General features: G+C 43.2%; 1 protein-coding gene across 1 annotated transcript; it reads left to right on the top strand.

Moving 5' to 3' along the window:
• Positions 1-2,110: 2,110 nt before the first annotated feature.
• Positions 2,111-13,166, top strand: LOC122451752 (hypoxanthine-guanine phosphoribosyltransferase-like). Its single transcript, XM_043484664.1, is given in 4 exon segments — positions 2,111-2,449; positions 3,266-3,452; positions 12,455-12,789; positions 12,792-13,166. Coding segments are annotated over 4 exon segments (1,236 nt in total).
• Positions 13,167-17,245: the final 4,079 nt, after the last annotated feature.

Here is a 17,245-nt window from a genome sequence, read left to right on the forward strand (position 1 = left end):
CACTTGCTACCAAGTGTTGGTGAGGATGTGAACCAACCAAATTCTCATACACAACAAGGGGGAATAGGAAATGGTACCAACCATTTGGAAGACAGCTTGGTAGTTTCTTATAAAGTTAAGTACAGATCTCTGCATGACTCAGCAATTCCACACCTAGGTTCTTACCTAAGAGAGATAAAATGGACAAAAGTCCATAGCAGCCATAATAGCCAAAAAATGGAAACACCCCATAGTTCATCGCTAACACAATAGAATATTATTCAGCAATAAAAAAGAGCAAACTATGGATACACAAACAAACATGGTTGAGTCTCACAATAACTATTCTGAATTAAAGAAGCCAGGAACAAAAGAGTGTATGTTGTATGTTTCCAGTTACATGAAATTTTAGAAAGTGCAAACTAATCCCATAGTGACAGAAACAGATCCTTGAGGGGCAAAGGATGGTGGGAAGATGAATTATAAAGGTCACAGGGCAACTTCTGAAATTGATAGAAATGTACCTTGATTGTGGTCATAGTTTCACGGGTTTATACATCTTTCAAAATGCATTGTACACTTTACATAGATGCAGTTATGTGCATAAATTATACCTCAATAAAACTGTTATTAAAAAAGAAGTTCAGTTTGTAGCTTCACAGCATCTCAAGGTATCATGAGTGGTAAGGGAATCGTTGCTATAAGAATACTTTATTCCCTTTCACTGTTGTTGCTTATTTGGGCTACACAAAAATTTTGGTGACTTCCAAGTACCACCCCTTGTTTGTACAAGACCTAACTGCTACACAACTGGCTACTTAGAAAGTGTCACAATAAGGCCCCTAGTTTGAAATGCCTTGATTTCAGTCCTAAGTCTGTTCACAGCTTGTGGATCTCTCTGGCTCCTTCAGAAATGTTGGGATGGTGATTTTTTTCTATGCTTAAAAAATGCATAGAGAAAAGACTATGCTTTTTTTTCTACTTGATGCAGCAGTCCAAATTTCAAACCCAATCTAATTATAGGTATTCTGTAAGGACAACCTGATCTCCCTCTGGCCGGAATACATTGATCAAGAGTGAGGTTTTGTGATTTTATTGCTTTTCTTAATTGCCTCGGATCAAGGGTCAGGAAGAAGATATGCACTTAGGAAGCAGAGAAGGCTCATATCATTCATCAGAATGATGACAGCCCATAAATGGCTGGTTGTTATTTTCCAAATACAAGATTGGGGGGTTGACAAGATCTGCACAAACTAAACAAGGAAGAAAAAGAAAAAAGAATCCTTGCCTAAGCTCTGGTCCGGAGAGGAACTTAGTCCAAAAGTAACTATAAATATAGGCAGTCTGCTTTTTCTTTAATTTCATTTTTTCTTGATTGGAAAAACTAAATTATCAAGATAGGAATAGTAGTTCAACCATCACTAGAGAGGAGATTAGGGTATAGGATAGTTTGGTGGTAAATAAAAGGCAAAGAAGGGAGGCAGTCCCCACAGTTGGAATCTGGATGATGAATGAGATCACAACAACTAGCTGTTTAGTCTCTCTGCACTTCAGCTTCCCCTTCTATACTATTTATTTTTTTTAAAAAATATTTTATTTATTTATTTGGCTGTGCCAGGTCTTAGTCACAGCACACGGGATCTGGGATCTTTAGTTGTGGCATGTTAGATCTACTTCCCTGACCAGCGATCAAACCCAGGCCCCCTGCACTGGGAGGATAGCATTTTAGCCACCAGACCACCAGGGAAGTGCCCCTTCTATGTATTTCTAACGTAACTTCATGATCTTTTGAACAATCAAAAGCTTTCTATTTGCCATCATGGAGGAAGGACCACTTGGAAGTCTGTATTTGGTGGATAAATGCAATGGTGGCATCAGGGTCGGCAGAGGTTCTTTGAAGCTGTGCATGAGGATAAGAGGTGGAAATCCACTCAGAGACTTGAAGTGCCAACTTTGCCCAAAGCCCCTTTGGAGGAAGAGACTGCCAGGTGGTCTGTTCTCAACAAAGTGCTAAGTGCTGTGGTCCATCATCCTAAACTCAGGTCACAGTTGTTTAGATCTGGGGCTTGGTGCCCCAGCCTGATGCATTCCTTCAAGTCTGAAACATGAGGAAAGATAGTAATCTGGACACATGTGTAGTATCCAAAACAACATTGAATCGGGAGTTTCAGTTAATAGTATCTGCCTCAGCAGATGCTCTCTCAGATCCTTTGAATTTGGGGTCCAGACTTTGCATCCAGCCCTGGCAAAGAGGAAGGAGGAGAAGTGGGGCAGTCATCAGAGAAACCACATCGGCTGCAGTCCCCCAAACAACGGAGCCTCAAAGCAGAGAGCGGAAACGTCTGGAATCACCAAGATCCATCGCCCAAACAACACTCCATTTCCAGAAGCCCTGGCACTTGGTGACCTTGGAAAGTGTCTCTTCCCTGAAAATGAAGAGGAAAAACTAGCTATGCAGAAGCTCTTGTGTGTAAGTATTGCCTGGCTCTTTAAAACCATGTTCCTTTAGAGTTATCAGGTGGGCATTGTTGTGTCCGAAATGAAGCTAGGATTCAAGGAGTTCCAGTGACTTCCTTAAGGTCAAGATCAAGAGAATAAGTCAAAGATTCTCCACTTATGAACATGAAGCTGGAAATATCTACAGAGCATTTCTCCTGGGGGTGCCACTGCATCCTCCTCCTACTGTTTTTTATTACCTACAGCTTTGTGCCCTAGATCACTATTACTCTGGGTCTTTGTTGCTCTTTAGTTGCTCAGTGGTGTCCAACTCTTTTCTGACCCCAAGGGCTGTAGCCCACCAGGCTCCTCTGTCCATGGGATTTCCCAGGCAAGAATACTAGAGTGGGTTAGAGTGGGTTTCCTTCTTCAGGGGATCTTCCTGACTCAGGGATCGAACCTGGGACTCTGGCATTGGCAGGCAGATTCTTTACTGAGTCACCAGGCAAGTCCATTCTGGGTCTTACATGTGGGAAAAAACAGCAGAGGCAGTTACTCCGTACTGCAGGCCACAGGCATGAGGCAGTTGGTGTGTGGGGCTTGTGTAAGGGACTCTAGGGGAGCCTGGTGAGAAGGCAGAGGCTTCCGTGGCAGACAGTCTAAACATAGCCTAGGGATGCCAGATAAAATGCAGGACGCCAGTTATCACATGAGACAAATTTATACTACACAATTCACATGAGACAAATTTATACTACACAATTGTTGGTTGTTTATCTGAAATTCAAATTTAACTGGGCATCCTATATTTTTGTTTACAAAATGAAGGCAACCCCTCTCGGTGCCACAGCATAGCACGGACACCGAGGACGAGAGGGAGGGGCTTAGGCGCCAGGAGCTCTGGGGAGCAGCATTCAGCCCCCTTTTCTGGATTCCCTCAGCACCTGCAGTTTCTTGGTGTGTAAACAGAAGGCAGTGCATCAACTCAGCGATTAGAATCAACGTGTCCACAAAAGGGCAGAAAGCGGCCAGAAATTGTTGGTCAAAAAGACCCCCTGGAGAAGGAAATGGCAACCCACTCCAGTCTTCTTGCCTGGAAAATCCCATGGACAGAGGAGCCTGGCGGGCAGTCTGTGGGGCTGCAAACAGTCTGACACAGCTGAGCAGGCACACACAAGTAGTACTCAAAACTTGGTCTGGAGGCTTTAAAGTGCGTTCAGTCTAACACAGAAATGAGAATTTAATCAGAGTTTAGAATGTGATGCCAAAAAATTAATGTAGTAAAAACCTTCCAAATGTGGCTCTGTGTGATGTTTGTCCTAAGGTGCTCATGACTGTCAACAATCTGAATTCATGGAATTGTGTTTTACTCTTGGTTTTCAAATGGCACCACCTAATAACGACAGAAGACGAGAAGGTTGGATGGCACCACTGACTCACTGGACGTGAGTTTGAGCAAGCTCCGGGAGATGGTGAAGGACAGGGAAGCCTGGTGTGCTGCCATGGGGTCACAAAGAGTCGGACACGATTGAGTGACTGAACAACAACAATGACACAAATAGAAGATATAGTCTCCACTACTCCTTTTTTTTTTAGCTCCTAGGTCATCTAGTTTTTATTGAGACCTTGTTCCAGATATATGACTGGGGTGGTTGTACCTAGCCAAAACTAAATTATTCATTTCCTCCTCTAATGAAAAAAGATGGCTTTTCTGTTTGGTGTATCCATAGGCTTAGCTTTCGACTGCCACCGCTTTTCACCAACAACAACCTTTTAGCCCCTCTACCTTTTTGTTCTCACTCAGGGAAAGTGCATTCTCAGGATGAGAGCTTTGGTCTTCTCTGTCTGACCTTCTCTCGGGACAGCAAACCCCATTTTCTGTTTAAAATGATTACTCATAAATAGAAGTACATTAGCAGTGGCCAAAATCCATCTGGTCGCTTCCCTTCTGTGCAGAGTGATGAATTGGCAAAAGGACAGGAAGGGGAGGGTGGGGGAGCAGGCGAGGCCGGGCCCTGCAGAGCCACAGTCTGTGCACAGATGCTAGGCTCCTGGTGCAGCCTGGGAAGCACCCTCCCCAGGGCTCTCTGGCTGCAGCAGATATAATATAGGACACAGTAAATGCCATGTCTGCCTACACGTCTGCAAAGCAGCCTTGATTTGTCAGAGGCAAAAATAGTAAGAAGAGAGGGGAAAACAATGAAAGATAAACCGGATTTCAGAAATCATGCATTTTGAGCATGTGTGTGTTTCCCCCGTCTGGTTAGTTACTATTCAGTCTAGCAAGGCATAAACACTTAAGAGATCAATCATTTAAATAACAATAAATTCATATGGCTAACATCAAAATGGTAAAAAACAAAAATCCCAAATGCAGGCCTGAATGAGGAGAGAGTGAGAAGAGATGAGAGGTGAAAAGGTAAAAGGGAAAGTCACTCCATCGTGTCCCACTCTGTGACCCCATGGGCTGGGTCTTCAGGCTCAGACTGGTGTACCCGCCAAACATTCCTCCTTGTAATCATGTAACACAAGAGCTGATGTCTCAGAAGGGCATCTGGAAACTGAAAACTGGGGTCATTAAATTCAGATGACCCCCTGAATTCTCCAGGCCAGAATACTGGAGTGGGTAGCCTTTCCCTTCTCCAGGGGATCTTTCCAACTCAGGGATCAAACCCAGGTCTTCCACATTGCAGGTGCATTCTTTACCAGCCAAGCCATAAGGGAAGCCTAAGAATCCTGGAGTGGGTAGCCTATCCCTTCTCCAGGGGACCTTCCCAACCTGGGAATCGAACTGGGGTCTCTTGCATCGCAGGCGGATCCTTTACCAACTGAGCTATCAGGGAAGCCCTGAGATGAGAGGTACCTGTCTACAAAAGCCTTTGTTCAGAAGGTGCTCACACAGCCAACAGACCTCCGCCCAGCACCTGTTTCCCTTCCCCAGAGGCCCAGAGACAGTGTCCCCGGGGAAACTTCCACAACAACCTTTCCGTGACCTCACATTCTGCGTGTTGTCTTAGCTACAAGGTGGAAAGTGCAGTCAGCCACCACATTCTTTCTTGGGTTACTTATGGGTTAGGACCCTCCCATACCTCGCCCTTTCCTCCTTAAATATTCTAGCTCCTATTTCTAATAGTATTGTTTTTCCCTACATTGTCACCTATAGGTTTGTTTTTTGGTTTTTTTTAGTTATTCTGTGAAATACTCTTGTGAAAATGAAAAGTTTTATTACTCTCATTAAGGGTAAATTGAGAGAAGTGAGAAGCCTCAGAAGACCTCAAAAGGAGAGAAACCCAGTTTTCAATTTCCAGATGCCTTTCTGAGACATCAGCTCTTGCCTCACATGATTACAAGGAGGAATGTTTGGTGGGTACACCAATCTGAGCCTGAAGACCTCATGAAAACACATGGACCGCTGGAGAAGAGGATGGAAGTGGGGGCTGGGAAGGGCACAAAGCCTGTCGTCAGCAGCTGTTAATGCATGTCCTCAAAGTCAGTTAAACCAATGAGGAGTCAGGCACTGGGGAGAAAACCTTTTGCTTTCTTTGGTAATGTTTCTAAATCTACAGATGGGGACAAGGAGGTGAGGTGCATTATTTTTCATATTTTCTAGTAAGTTTCAAAGAGAATTACTGACATGCTATTTCAATGCCTGTCGTGCTTTCTGCAACGGTGATCATTGGGGGCAAGCTGGACCCTTGCCCTTGAAAAAAGTGCAGAGTTGGTGGCTTGGAGACAGCCCTCCTTACAACCTGGGGAGGCTGACAGCATGGCAGGTGAGGATTCAGCAGCACCCCTCTGGGGTGAGAAGGGATTAGCACCCAGATAGACTGCAAAGTGGACCCCATGCTGGAGAGATGGAGAGCTGGGGACAAGAGGTTTGAAACAGGCAATACCAGTTGTCAGAGGCACGGAGGTAAACATGGCTTACACCCAGAGAACTCCCAGCTAATCAGAGCATGACTCCTCTTTCCTCTCCACCAGTCAAGGGTTTGCAAATGGTAGGCTCCCCTATCAATCAGAGGCAGGCCCTCATCTCCTCGTCTTTCCTCCAATCAGGGCTTGCACCCTCCTCCTTGTCCACCAATTCCCCTGCCAAGCAGAGCCAACCTTCTAACTCTTATCTACCAATCAAGGCTGCAGACAGAAAGCATTTTTTCATCAAAGCCCGTGGGAATTAGATTCATGTAGATTGATGGTGACTCTGCATAAATGCTGTAAGTCCAGGTCTCTGCGGCTCTGTTCCTATGATTACAGGAAAGAAGAGAAGAGCAAAGAGAAGGGAGGGCAGGGCAAGGTAGGGCAGTTTTTAGAATTTAAATGTAATAGGATTGTTTTGGCTTTTTTAAAGACCCCTATGTGTGTCTTGAAAATAGAGTGCAGGGTCCTAGAGCAAAACAAGTAGAGATCACCCCTCCCTGCTTGCACATGTGGCTTCAAGCTCCCTGTATCAGAAGGCCCAGGATTCTCTGGGCATGGTCCCACTCTGGACCACATGCTCAGCTATCTTTTTCCCCTTATATCCCCCTTCCAGTCATTTGGGTTGATTCTGTTTGGGAGTGTTTGCTTTGGCTCCTCTCCTACTTCTGCAGAAACATTGTCTTTCACATTACCCTTTGCTCCCATAAAACCAGATTAATGGAAGGCCTTCCAGACCATTTCACTGGGCAGTAAGAGTCAGAAACATCACATGAATAAATTGAAAGCAATCAGTTTCACACAAATGTTCCCAAGACTTTTGACATTGCAGACAAAGAAAATTTTTTCCTAATTCATTAAATGGAATGTATTGCCCTTTGCAATACAAATCTCTTATTAAAGAAATCAGTCTAGTGCAGTCTCCCCAGTCACTGCCTAATAAAATTCTTGTGCAAGTGGAGTATTATTTGGGAGGCGCTTGGTGAGGATGAGGGAAGAAGCAGGTACAGGTTACAAAATTAAAATTTTTGTAAATTTTATTCTAAGAAAACTAGTCTCACAGATACTTTGAGTTCCAGGATCTGGGCAGGCAGAAATAAAAAAAAATTAAGGGTTCAGTGGACAGTCATTAGGGCTTCCCTGGTGGCTCAGGAGTAAAGAATCCTCCTGCAATGCAGGAGCTGCAGGAGATGTGGGTTCGATCCCTGGGTGGGGAAGATCCCCTGGAGGGCATGCAGCCCACTCCAGTATTCTTGCCTGGAAAATCCCCCTGGACAGAGGAGCCTGGTGGGCTACATTCCATAGGGTTGCAAAGAGTCAGACATGACCAAAGTGACTTAGCATGCCTGCACAGACAGTCATTAAAAGCCAGTAGTGGTATGTGCTTCCATATGCTAATAGCATGTCTTAGACTACATTAATTACAAATGTCCTTTGTAAACCCAGGCTTCTGTGGTAAACACAGTGGTGTGCTTCCAGAGCCTGCCCAGACTTGTTGCCTTAACTGCTGGGGTGCTATGGTGAGATTACTTGGTGACCCAGCTCCAGTTCTAGTTGAGCTATAAAGATTCCTAGAGATAGCTGCTCAGGGAAGCTCTGTGAGTGAGTTTGCTTCATAAATAAACTCCATGGCAGGCTCACATTGTTCACCCTCAGATAAGAGATTCCACAGGCTAGACCTTGACTGAAAGGCTACTCTTCTGCATACAGGTCTCTTCTGCATCAGGAATTCCCTCAGCTTCCATGAGCTGCCTCTCAAGATCACATCCAATGATGAGTCAAAGCCAGAGACCCTTGTGGGTTCTGCAAGGCTGTGGCTGGGGCTGTACTCAGGTTCACGTCTCCCTCTGCCCGCTCCTGCTTTGGCCCCCTCTCTTCCACAGGTGTTGATCTTGAGGATGCTCCTTTATAAACATCCTGCCCCTAAACTCCAGAGTCTGCATCCCAGGGAACCCAGCCTGCAAAGAGACTGTGCCAGTTCTCTGCTCTGTGCTGCTTATAGCACACTTGCAGAGCTGCCTTCAGAATTCGATGGAACAAAGATTTTGTTCCATCCGCAAAGCTCATGGTTAGTCAAAGCTGCCTGAAATGAAATAAGCATCTTATGAAGGTGAGGAGATCTTCAAAGAGGAGATGTTCAAAGAAAAACACTGTTAGAAAGATGAGGGGGATGTGAAGTGGTGAAAGCAAGAATCCTAAGGGTGGATGGACTGGATGGCCTCCAGGTTTTTTCCTGCATCAAGACCTTAATATCTGTATTAGTTTGCTAGGGCTGCCATAACCAAGTACCACAGACTGTGTGGCTTAAACAACAAATTTATTTCCTCACCATTCTGGAGGCTAGAAGTCCAAGATCAAGGTGTCAGCAGGTTTTATTTCTTCTGAGGCCTCTCTCCTTAGGTTAGCTGAGGACTGCTTTCTCCCTGTCTTCAGATAGTCTTCCTTCTGTGTGTCTGTTTTTTTAAAATTTTATTTATTTAGGCCACGTGGCATGTGGGATCTGAGTTCCCTCACCAGGGATCAAGCTTGCACCCCCTGCGGTGGAAGTGTGTCTTAATCACAGGAGTGCCAGGGAAGTCCCTAATTTTTTTTTTCCCCACAATAGTAAAACATGTTTATCAGTTTTCACAATCAATAGCCAGACAAAAAAATAATAGATAATTACAATTGCAAGCCATAATGGGAACAAGTCTAACTTAACAATATAAAATGATTACATATAATTTGAGGGAGTCTAGAAGAGTGAGGTGGTAAGTGGAAGTGCATACATGCAAATTTTTTATTTACTTACTTTTAATTTTTGGCCACACCTTGTGGCATGTGGGATCTTGGTTCCCTGACCAGAGATTGAACCCACGCCCCCTGCATTGGAAAACGGAGTTTTGATCACTGGATAAGTCCTTGTGTCTATGTTTTCATCTCTTCTTCTTATAAAGACTTCAGTTATAATAGATTAGGGCCCACCCATTTAACTTCATTTTACCTTTATTATCTCTTTAAAGGCCCTATTTCAAAATAGTCACATTCTGAGGTACAGGAGTTAGGACTTCAATATAAGAATTTCAGAAGGTCACAGTTCAGTCCATAACAAAATCCCGAGATTTTACTGTATCCCAGATAGACAGTACACTTTAGCACACATCCAGCCCAGAGTTGTAAAAGATCAAATTCAGTAACAGAGCTAGCCAAGTTATGCTTGAAGGAGTAATTGTACAGCTACATAATTAAAGCTGCTAAACAAGAAGCCAATCGTAGCCTTTTTTAAATACATGGCTTCTCTTTATTATAAGCTTTTTTGAAAATTACAGGAAATGGTTCCTTCCCTTAGAGGAATAAAGGATGCTTGATAGCTGTGAGTCAGGCAACAATCTTAGCTTTTTAAAATGCTGTTGTTGTCTTATCCAGTAGTTATGAGTATCATTATATCCACACTACTTCATCCAGAAAATCTTAGCATTGACCAGGCCAGCCAATGTATTTACACCAATGTATGCAGGCAAACATAGACTCTATATCCAAGAAGGGACAAGGGGAGTTTCTGGACATAAGAGGATCACTGGATTTTCTGAGGATAGTAATCTGAGTATAAAAAGAAAAAGGCTACTATGATGGCTTTGTCTTTTGTATTCACTCCCTATTCATTTACTCATCCATTCAAACAACAATCACTGGGCTCCAACTACATGGTAAGCATTGTGATCATTGATTTGGGAAAAATAACTTTGTAAAAAAAGCAAAATCCCACCTCCAAAGAGGGAAACTTTTGGTAAGACAAGCTGTACTGCGATAATGATGATGCCATAAAGCCTGGGTTTTGTCGTCACAAGGACTCAGCTCAAGGTCCAGCTCCACCTGGGTCAGCTGTGTGACCTTGGGCAAGTCACTCAACCTCTCTAAGCGTCAATTTTCTCATTTGTGTAATGAGCATAAGAATAACTCCTACCTTAGCAGTTTGCATTTCCAAGTGGTAGGCTGGGAAGATTTTGTCCCTCTTTTCCATAACTGCTCTCAGCATCCTCCAAAGCCACCTTGAATCTGTATAAAAATCTAAGTAAAAACAACATGTTTACTTGTCATTTTCTGCTTCCAGTTAGACCGAAGCCCTTAAGTCCCTCCTATATAGCTACCAGTTTGCCTCACATACTGTGAAAATTAAATGAGGCACTGCATACAATATGCTTTCTCATGTAAATGCCCAGTAAAAGTTAGCATTATTAAGGCATTTTGTGGTAAGTACTAGGAGTGTGTAGTGATTAGCTCATCCCAGTCCCTCCAGCCTCCAGCCTTCATCTCAGGAAACTTCCTCCGTGCCAGACAAACCTACACAAGGATGTTCAAGTATGTTACTTGTAAATGATGTAAGAATTCAGAAGGTAAAGGGTCACTTAATTTTTTTAAGAATGAGGGCTGTTTCTGTGGAAGATGTAAGATTTAATCTGGTCCCTGAAGCATGGTAAATCAATCGGAAAGAATGACATCAACAAAGATGTATAGATGGGGAAGAGTAAGGCACCTTCCTGTAACATGTGAGTGACCGTATCAGATTGAGCTTTGCTGGGTGGGGTGGGAGTTTAGGCTAAGAGTGAAGACCAGAGCTAAAACTGAAAGTGTTTTTATAAGATAGGCTGAAGAGGTTGAGGTGGGTATTCTGTGGTCAGTGAGGAACTACTGACTAGTGACAAATCTTAAGCAGATAATTTAGATGATTAGAAATGCTTCAAGGAGATGGCTCAGGTAAGAGCCTTTGGTAACCACTGAGAGTATGGGCTGAATTGGAGCAGGAAGAGGTTAGGCGAAGGGTATCAGTAGCAAAGAAGTTAATGAGATTGTCCAGAGAAGAGATGACGGCTTGAGCTAAAGCAGTGGCTGTGAGACTGGCAAGAAGGCTGCAGAGGGAGAAACCCACCAGGAAGATGTTCTCCTAGGGGGCTTGGTAGACAATAGGTGCTAGACAGAGAGCAAGAGGGGAAGAGGAGTCACGTGTGTCATGGTCCATTTAGCCACAAACAAAAGTAGAGGAAATAAGGAAGAGGGTCTTAGAGAAAGAGGGAAACTTTGAATTTGATATCAAAGTTGTTGACAGGAGTTGATGAACTGGACAGACATCCAGAGGAAGACGTTCAACAGACGTAGAATTGTCCAGGTCTCAGGATTGAGTCTCTGGGTAGAGACATGAGCTAGGATCCAGCCCTAGAGATGTCACCCCCAACTGGAGCAGAGGAGACTATTGATGGTGGCGGTAGAGGGAGACAGAGGTGTTTGTAGTCTGAACAGGAAAGCCAAAGGTGTAGGAAGAGCCAGAGACTAAGGAGAGGATGCAGGTTTATGATACATTCATCCCTCCATCCATCCATTCATCTGGATGTGGGATGTATTAAAGTTTGCCCCAAAGTCCGGAATCTCAAGCTCACTGAGAGAGGCTGCCAGCAAGGAGTCTGCTAGAGGGCTGTGGAGCCCCATAGTGGGAGGTCTAACCTCAGGGCTCAAGGCTGCATGGCACGCAGATCCTCAAGAGGTTAAGAAATAAATCAAAGGAACAAGAAGAATCAAGTCTGAAAAAGACTTTTGGATTAGAAAAGCTCTGAGACCAGAAGTCACACTGCAAGAGATTAAAAAAATAAATAGGTGGTGAAAACACGGAAAACCTGGAGATAGAGAACATTGCTCAATTAGCAACTTTTTAAAAAATTATAGTTGATTTACAATGTGTTAATTACTGCTGTCTACCAGAGTGACTCAGTTATTCATACATATATATATATATATATATATATATATGTTATTTTTCCATATTCTTTTACTGTATAGCACAGGGAAAGCAATTGCTTTCTAAAATGGCAATACCCCACTGAAGGAGGGAATATCCCCAGGGGGTGCTCAGAAAAGGCAAATACAGAGTTGTTGGGAGAATACACATTTATGCAAATGTTTTGGCTCATAATTTGATAAAATAGCAAATGCCTGAAAAATGTTGACATACACCCATCGTTATATTTCTAGGAATTTATTCCCATAGATAATAAATGATGGCCACTGTTAAGACAGCAGAAAACAGCAGACACTAGGAAGAGCACTGGGAGGGCCCTCTGGCTTCCCCCGCACTGCCCTGCCACCTCCTTGCCAGGCTGCCCGCGGCCCGTGCACCAGCCAACTCTGTTATGGCGCAGCCCCTGCATCATGATTAGTGATGAAGAACCAGGTTATGACCTAGATTTATTTTGTGCACCTAACCATTGTGCTGAGTACTTGGAAAAGGTGTTTATTCCTCATGGACTCCTTCTGGACGGGACAGAAAAGCTGGCCCGAGATGTGATGGAGGATATGGGAGGCCACCACGTCGTGGCCCTCTGTTTGCCCAAGGCGGGTCATACATTCTTTGCGGACCTGCTGGACTGCATTAAAGCACCGAACAGAAATAGTGATAGGTTCATTCCTATGACTGTAGATTTTATCAGACTAGATTTTTTAAGAGCTATTGTAATGACCAGTCAACAGGCGCCATCAAAGTCACTGGTGGAGATAATCTCTCAACTTTGGCTGGAAAGAAAGTCTTGATTGTTGAAGATATAATTGGCATGGGCAAAACAATGCAAACCTTGCTATCCTTGGTCCAGCAGCATAATCCAAAGATGGTCGAGGTTGCCAGCTTGCTGGTGAAAAGGACCCCTCGAAGCATTGGCCATAGACCAGATTTTGTTGGATTTGAAATTCCAAACAAGTTTGTCGTACGGTATGCCCTTGACTATAATGAATACCTCAGGAATTTGAATCATGTTTGTGTCATTAGTGAAACTGGAAAAGCAAAATACAAATCTGAAGCTGAGAGTTCAGGCTGAGTTTGATAACATCTGGAGTCCCATGGAAATCACCAGTAAAATTACTAAATCTTCTAGTTCTGTGGCCAGCTGCTTAGCAGAGCTTATTGCATGTATCTTCTAAGAATTTTATCTGTTTTGTATTGCAGAAATGTCTGTTGCTGCATTCCTGAACTCTTTTATTTCCACTGTGAGCCTATAGACTGTCAGTTCCCTTTGAGGTGGATTGTTGTTGGACTCAGGAATGAAAAATCTCTTAAACCACACCACTATTGAATAAAAATATTGAAATTATATCTGTGAGAAACATTTAAAGAGGAGGATATGTTCATTTTTAATTGATATTTTAATTTTTATATACTGAATAAAGAATAGAAGTGATTGAATATTATTAATTATACCACTGTGTGTTTAGAAAAGTGAGAACCAGTGTTTTATATCAATGACAGTATTTAGAGGTGTTATTATATTGGATAAACTGTCTGTCCTGGAACTATTTTTGTAGGTTTCAGTAGTAATAACTATTCTCCTGCTTGTTCAGCTTATTTCCAATGAATCTTTGTCAAAAGTTCCTTTTAAATACAGATCAATAAATTTTAAAAAACCTACCATTTTTTGATGGTGGCTCAGACAGTGAGGAATCTGCCTGCAGTGCAGGAGACGTGGGCTTGATCCCTGGGTCAGGAAGATCCCCTGGAGTAAGAAATGGCAGCTCACTCCAGTATTCTTGCCTGGAGAATCCCACGCACAGAGGAGCCTGGCAGGCTATAGTCCATGAGGTCACAAAGAGTTTAACATGACTGAATGAGTAACACTTACTTTCACCTCTTTTGAACTCTTCAGTATAAAAATTCTTAAAATAATAACTGACTCTTTAAAAGAAAAAAGATAAAAAACATTAAATATCTAATAAAAATTGGTTAAATACAGTCATTTTTAGATAGCAATCATAAAATATATATTTTAACAATATCATATGACAAAATGTCCAAGATACATTAAATGGGAAATTATTTTATAACAGTGAATGCACATGCCACCAAGTTTATGAAGATGTACGTTTTACAGACACAGGAATTTAGGCATCAACAGGACAGTTAATTTAAAAGTGGTCATCTCATGGTTGTGGAATAATAGGTAATCTTTTTCCTTCTGATACCTTTTTGTATTTTCCAAATTTCTCTAATATACAGATAATGCTTTTCAAACAGAAAAAAGTAAGTTTGAAATTAAAAAGAAAGAGGAGGTAACTGGAAAGAACAGCAAGGTCAAGAGAAGTGTGCAGATAAGAGAAGGTGTGTGGGGAGGAGGGACTGAGGATGAGGGAGAGGAATGATTGATTGCCTGTGCTGCCCAGAAGAGGAGGGAGAGAAAGGGACCGAGGGCTCAGAGGCACAGAAGAGAGGTGAGGGTGAGGGGACGGAGAAGAAAGGTTAGAAGGCGCCTGAGGGCATTCCGAGTGACCTAGGTCTTCTCCATCAAGTCAGTGGCTGAACAGGTGCCCAGCAGGGGAAGGAGGTAGGTGGAATACGGGGAGTCTTCCAGATACGGCTCAGCAATTGACCAAGAATCCCTCAAACCCGCAAGGAAGCAAGTAGACCCAATTATGCAAACGTGTGACCTGAGTCACCCCTTCCCCCAGAAGGATCACCTCCCCAGGGAGTGCCCGTGGGTAGCCCTGGGAGCTTGTTAATCAGCATTTTAAATTGGACAAAGATTCATTGTCATTTCCATCTACACCACTTACAGTAGCTCAGCTTTTCACTGAAGCTGGGAGCCCAGAGAGCCTCTGATTTGTCTAGGTCAGCAGAGGTGGTGATTGCTTCCCATGCCCGGAGTTCAGAGTTAGAACAAAAACACGGTCTTGGCCCCATTCTCTAAGAGAAGCAAATTCACATGATTAAGCCCTCAAAATGGTTAAGCAGCTAGACTAGGCCCTCCCTCAGGCCCCCCAGTCTTCACAGTTGGCATGAGGGTTCTTTAGTTAATATTTTGAAGTTGTGGTAATATTCTTGCATTTATTCATTTACCAAAATATTACTCAGTACCTGGCACTTTGGGCATTCAGAGATCAGTAAGCTGGGAAGTTCCACTTATGGTGTTGACAGGCTAGGTTTCCAGGATGGAAAAAAGCTCCCCATTCCAGCCGTATCACTTCTTCCTCCCACATCACAGCTCCGGAGCTGCCTCTTCCAGTGCAAACCAATGAGCTTTCATTCTTCTCCAATGCCTGGGTCAGTATGTTAGGTTGAATGCTATTTACCATCATGCAAAAATAAGTGAAGTTGTTGATTTCTTCTGTACAGCAAAGTGACTCAGTTATATTGAGTCATACATACATATATGGGGGCTTCTCAGGTGGTGCTAGTGGTAAAGAACCCGCCTGCCAATGCAGCAGACATAAGAGGCATGGGTTTACTCCCTGGGTTGGGAAGATCCCCAGGAGGAGGAAATGGCAACCCACTCCAGGATTCTTGCTGGAAAATCCCATGGACAGAGGAGCCTGGTGGGCTGTAGTTCATAGGGTCACAAAGAGTCAGACACGACTAAAGCGACTTAACACGCACATACATGTATATATTCATACTCTGTTCCATTGTGGCTTGTTAAAGGATATTGAATATAGTTCCCTGTGCTATACAACTGGACTTTATTGTTTATCCATCCTATATGTAATAATTTGCCTCTGCTAATCCCAGACTCCAATCCTTCCCTCCCCAACTCCCTCTCTCATTTGGCAACCACAAGTCTGCTCTATGGTGTGAGTCTGTTTTATGGTGTGAGTCTGTTTTTGTTTCATTGATTTGTGTCTTATTTTAAATTCCACATACTTCAATAAAGTTAAAATAATAATAAAATGTTCTGTAAAACTGAGAAAAAAAGTTAATTTCATGAGAACCTTGCAAGGCAACTTTGGAATAAGACCCAATGAACCCACCACAGCTCTGATACATTGCATCTTCTGTCTGGAGTTTATACCAGTCTAGACGACAAATATCTCTAGCATGGAGCTCGGGATATTTCAATTCATGTTTGTTGAATGAATAAACGATTCAATAAATATACACCTGCAAGGGCCTGGCACACTTGATCTTGTGCTATTGTTTATTTTTCTATGTCTTCTCAACTCAATTAGAAGTTTCTTGGGGTCTGGGAACCTGGCTTATTTTGCCTTTGTAACCTGCCGTCTGCCTTCCCAGTGGATGTTTATTAATAATCATGAGAGTCCCTCTGGAGTGGAGGAACTCACCTCTCTCCTGGGGTGTAGACACCAGCTCCACTTTCCAAGGTAGCCTCTCCTCTCTTGTCCCTCACACCCCTGCAGGTAACGTCAGATGTTACCTGTACAGATGCTACCCCAGAGGGTCCTCCTCCAGGGCCATCTGCGTCAGGGATATGTGTAATGAGACTTTCTAACCACTAGAGGACAGAATTAACTTGAAACACAGGTATGGCTAAGGGAGAGGATGGTCTACAATTTATGGGACAAAATAGGATATTTTGGAGCTGTTCTACTTACTCCAGAACAGTAGATGCAAACAGGGGTTGTCCCATGCAAACTAGGACATATGGTCACCTTACCAATGAATCAAAGGGCCTAGAAGAAAGAAAATGATTGTTTTGAGGGAGGTGGAAATCTTAGGGCTGCTCATTTGCACAGGACTAACCCCTGGGGGTCTTCCAAATAGCTTACAGTTACCCAAGGGCCTGAAATCACACGGAAGATGTTGTCTGTAAATACAAACCTGTGAGTAGCTTCTTGCAGAGGAATACATAGCTCTTTGTGTTTACCATCTCATCTTTCCTCTTGTTTGTGGCAATAGGAGTGTTGCAGATAGGGTATTTATAAGGCTTTTCAGGTAGGAGTGTTGCAGATAGGGTATTTATAAGGCTTTTCAGGTAGGAGTGTTGTAGATAGGGTATTTATAAGACTTTTCAGGCTGTGCAGACTTAAGCCCTGGAGCACTTCTGGGGAACAGTGTATGCCAACAAATGTGTCCCAGTCTCCAGACAATGGCTTGGAAATATTAATAGTTTACATAAACATACCTGCCCCCAGGGCAAGGATGGATGTGCTCTGAGACTGGGCCAGGGTTGGG

The sequence above is a fragment of the Cervus canadensis genome, chromosome 13, assembly GCF_019320065.1.
Source record: "Cervus canadensis isolate Bull #8, Minnesota chromosome 13, ASM1932006v1, whole genome shotgun sequence".
Classification (NCBI taxonomy): domain Eukaryota; kingdom Metazoa; phylum Chordata; class Mammalia; order Artiodactyla; family Cervidae; genus Cervus; species Cervus canadensis.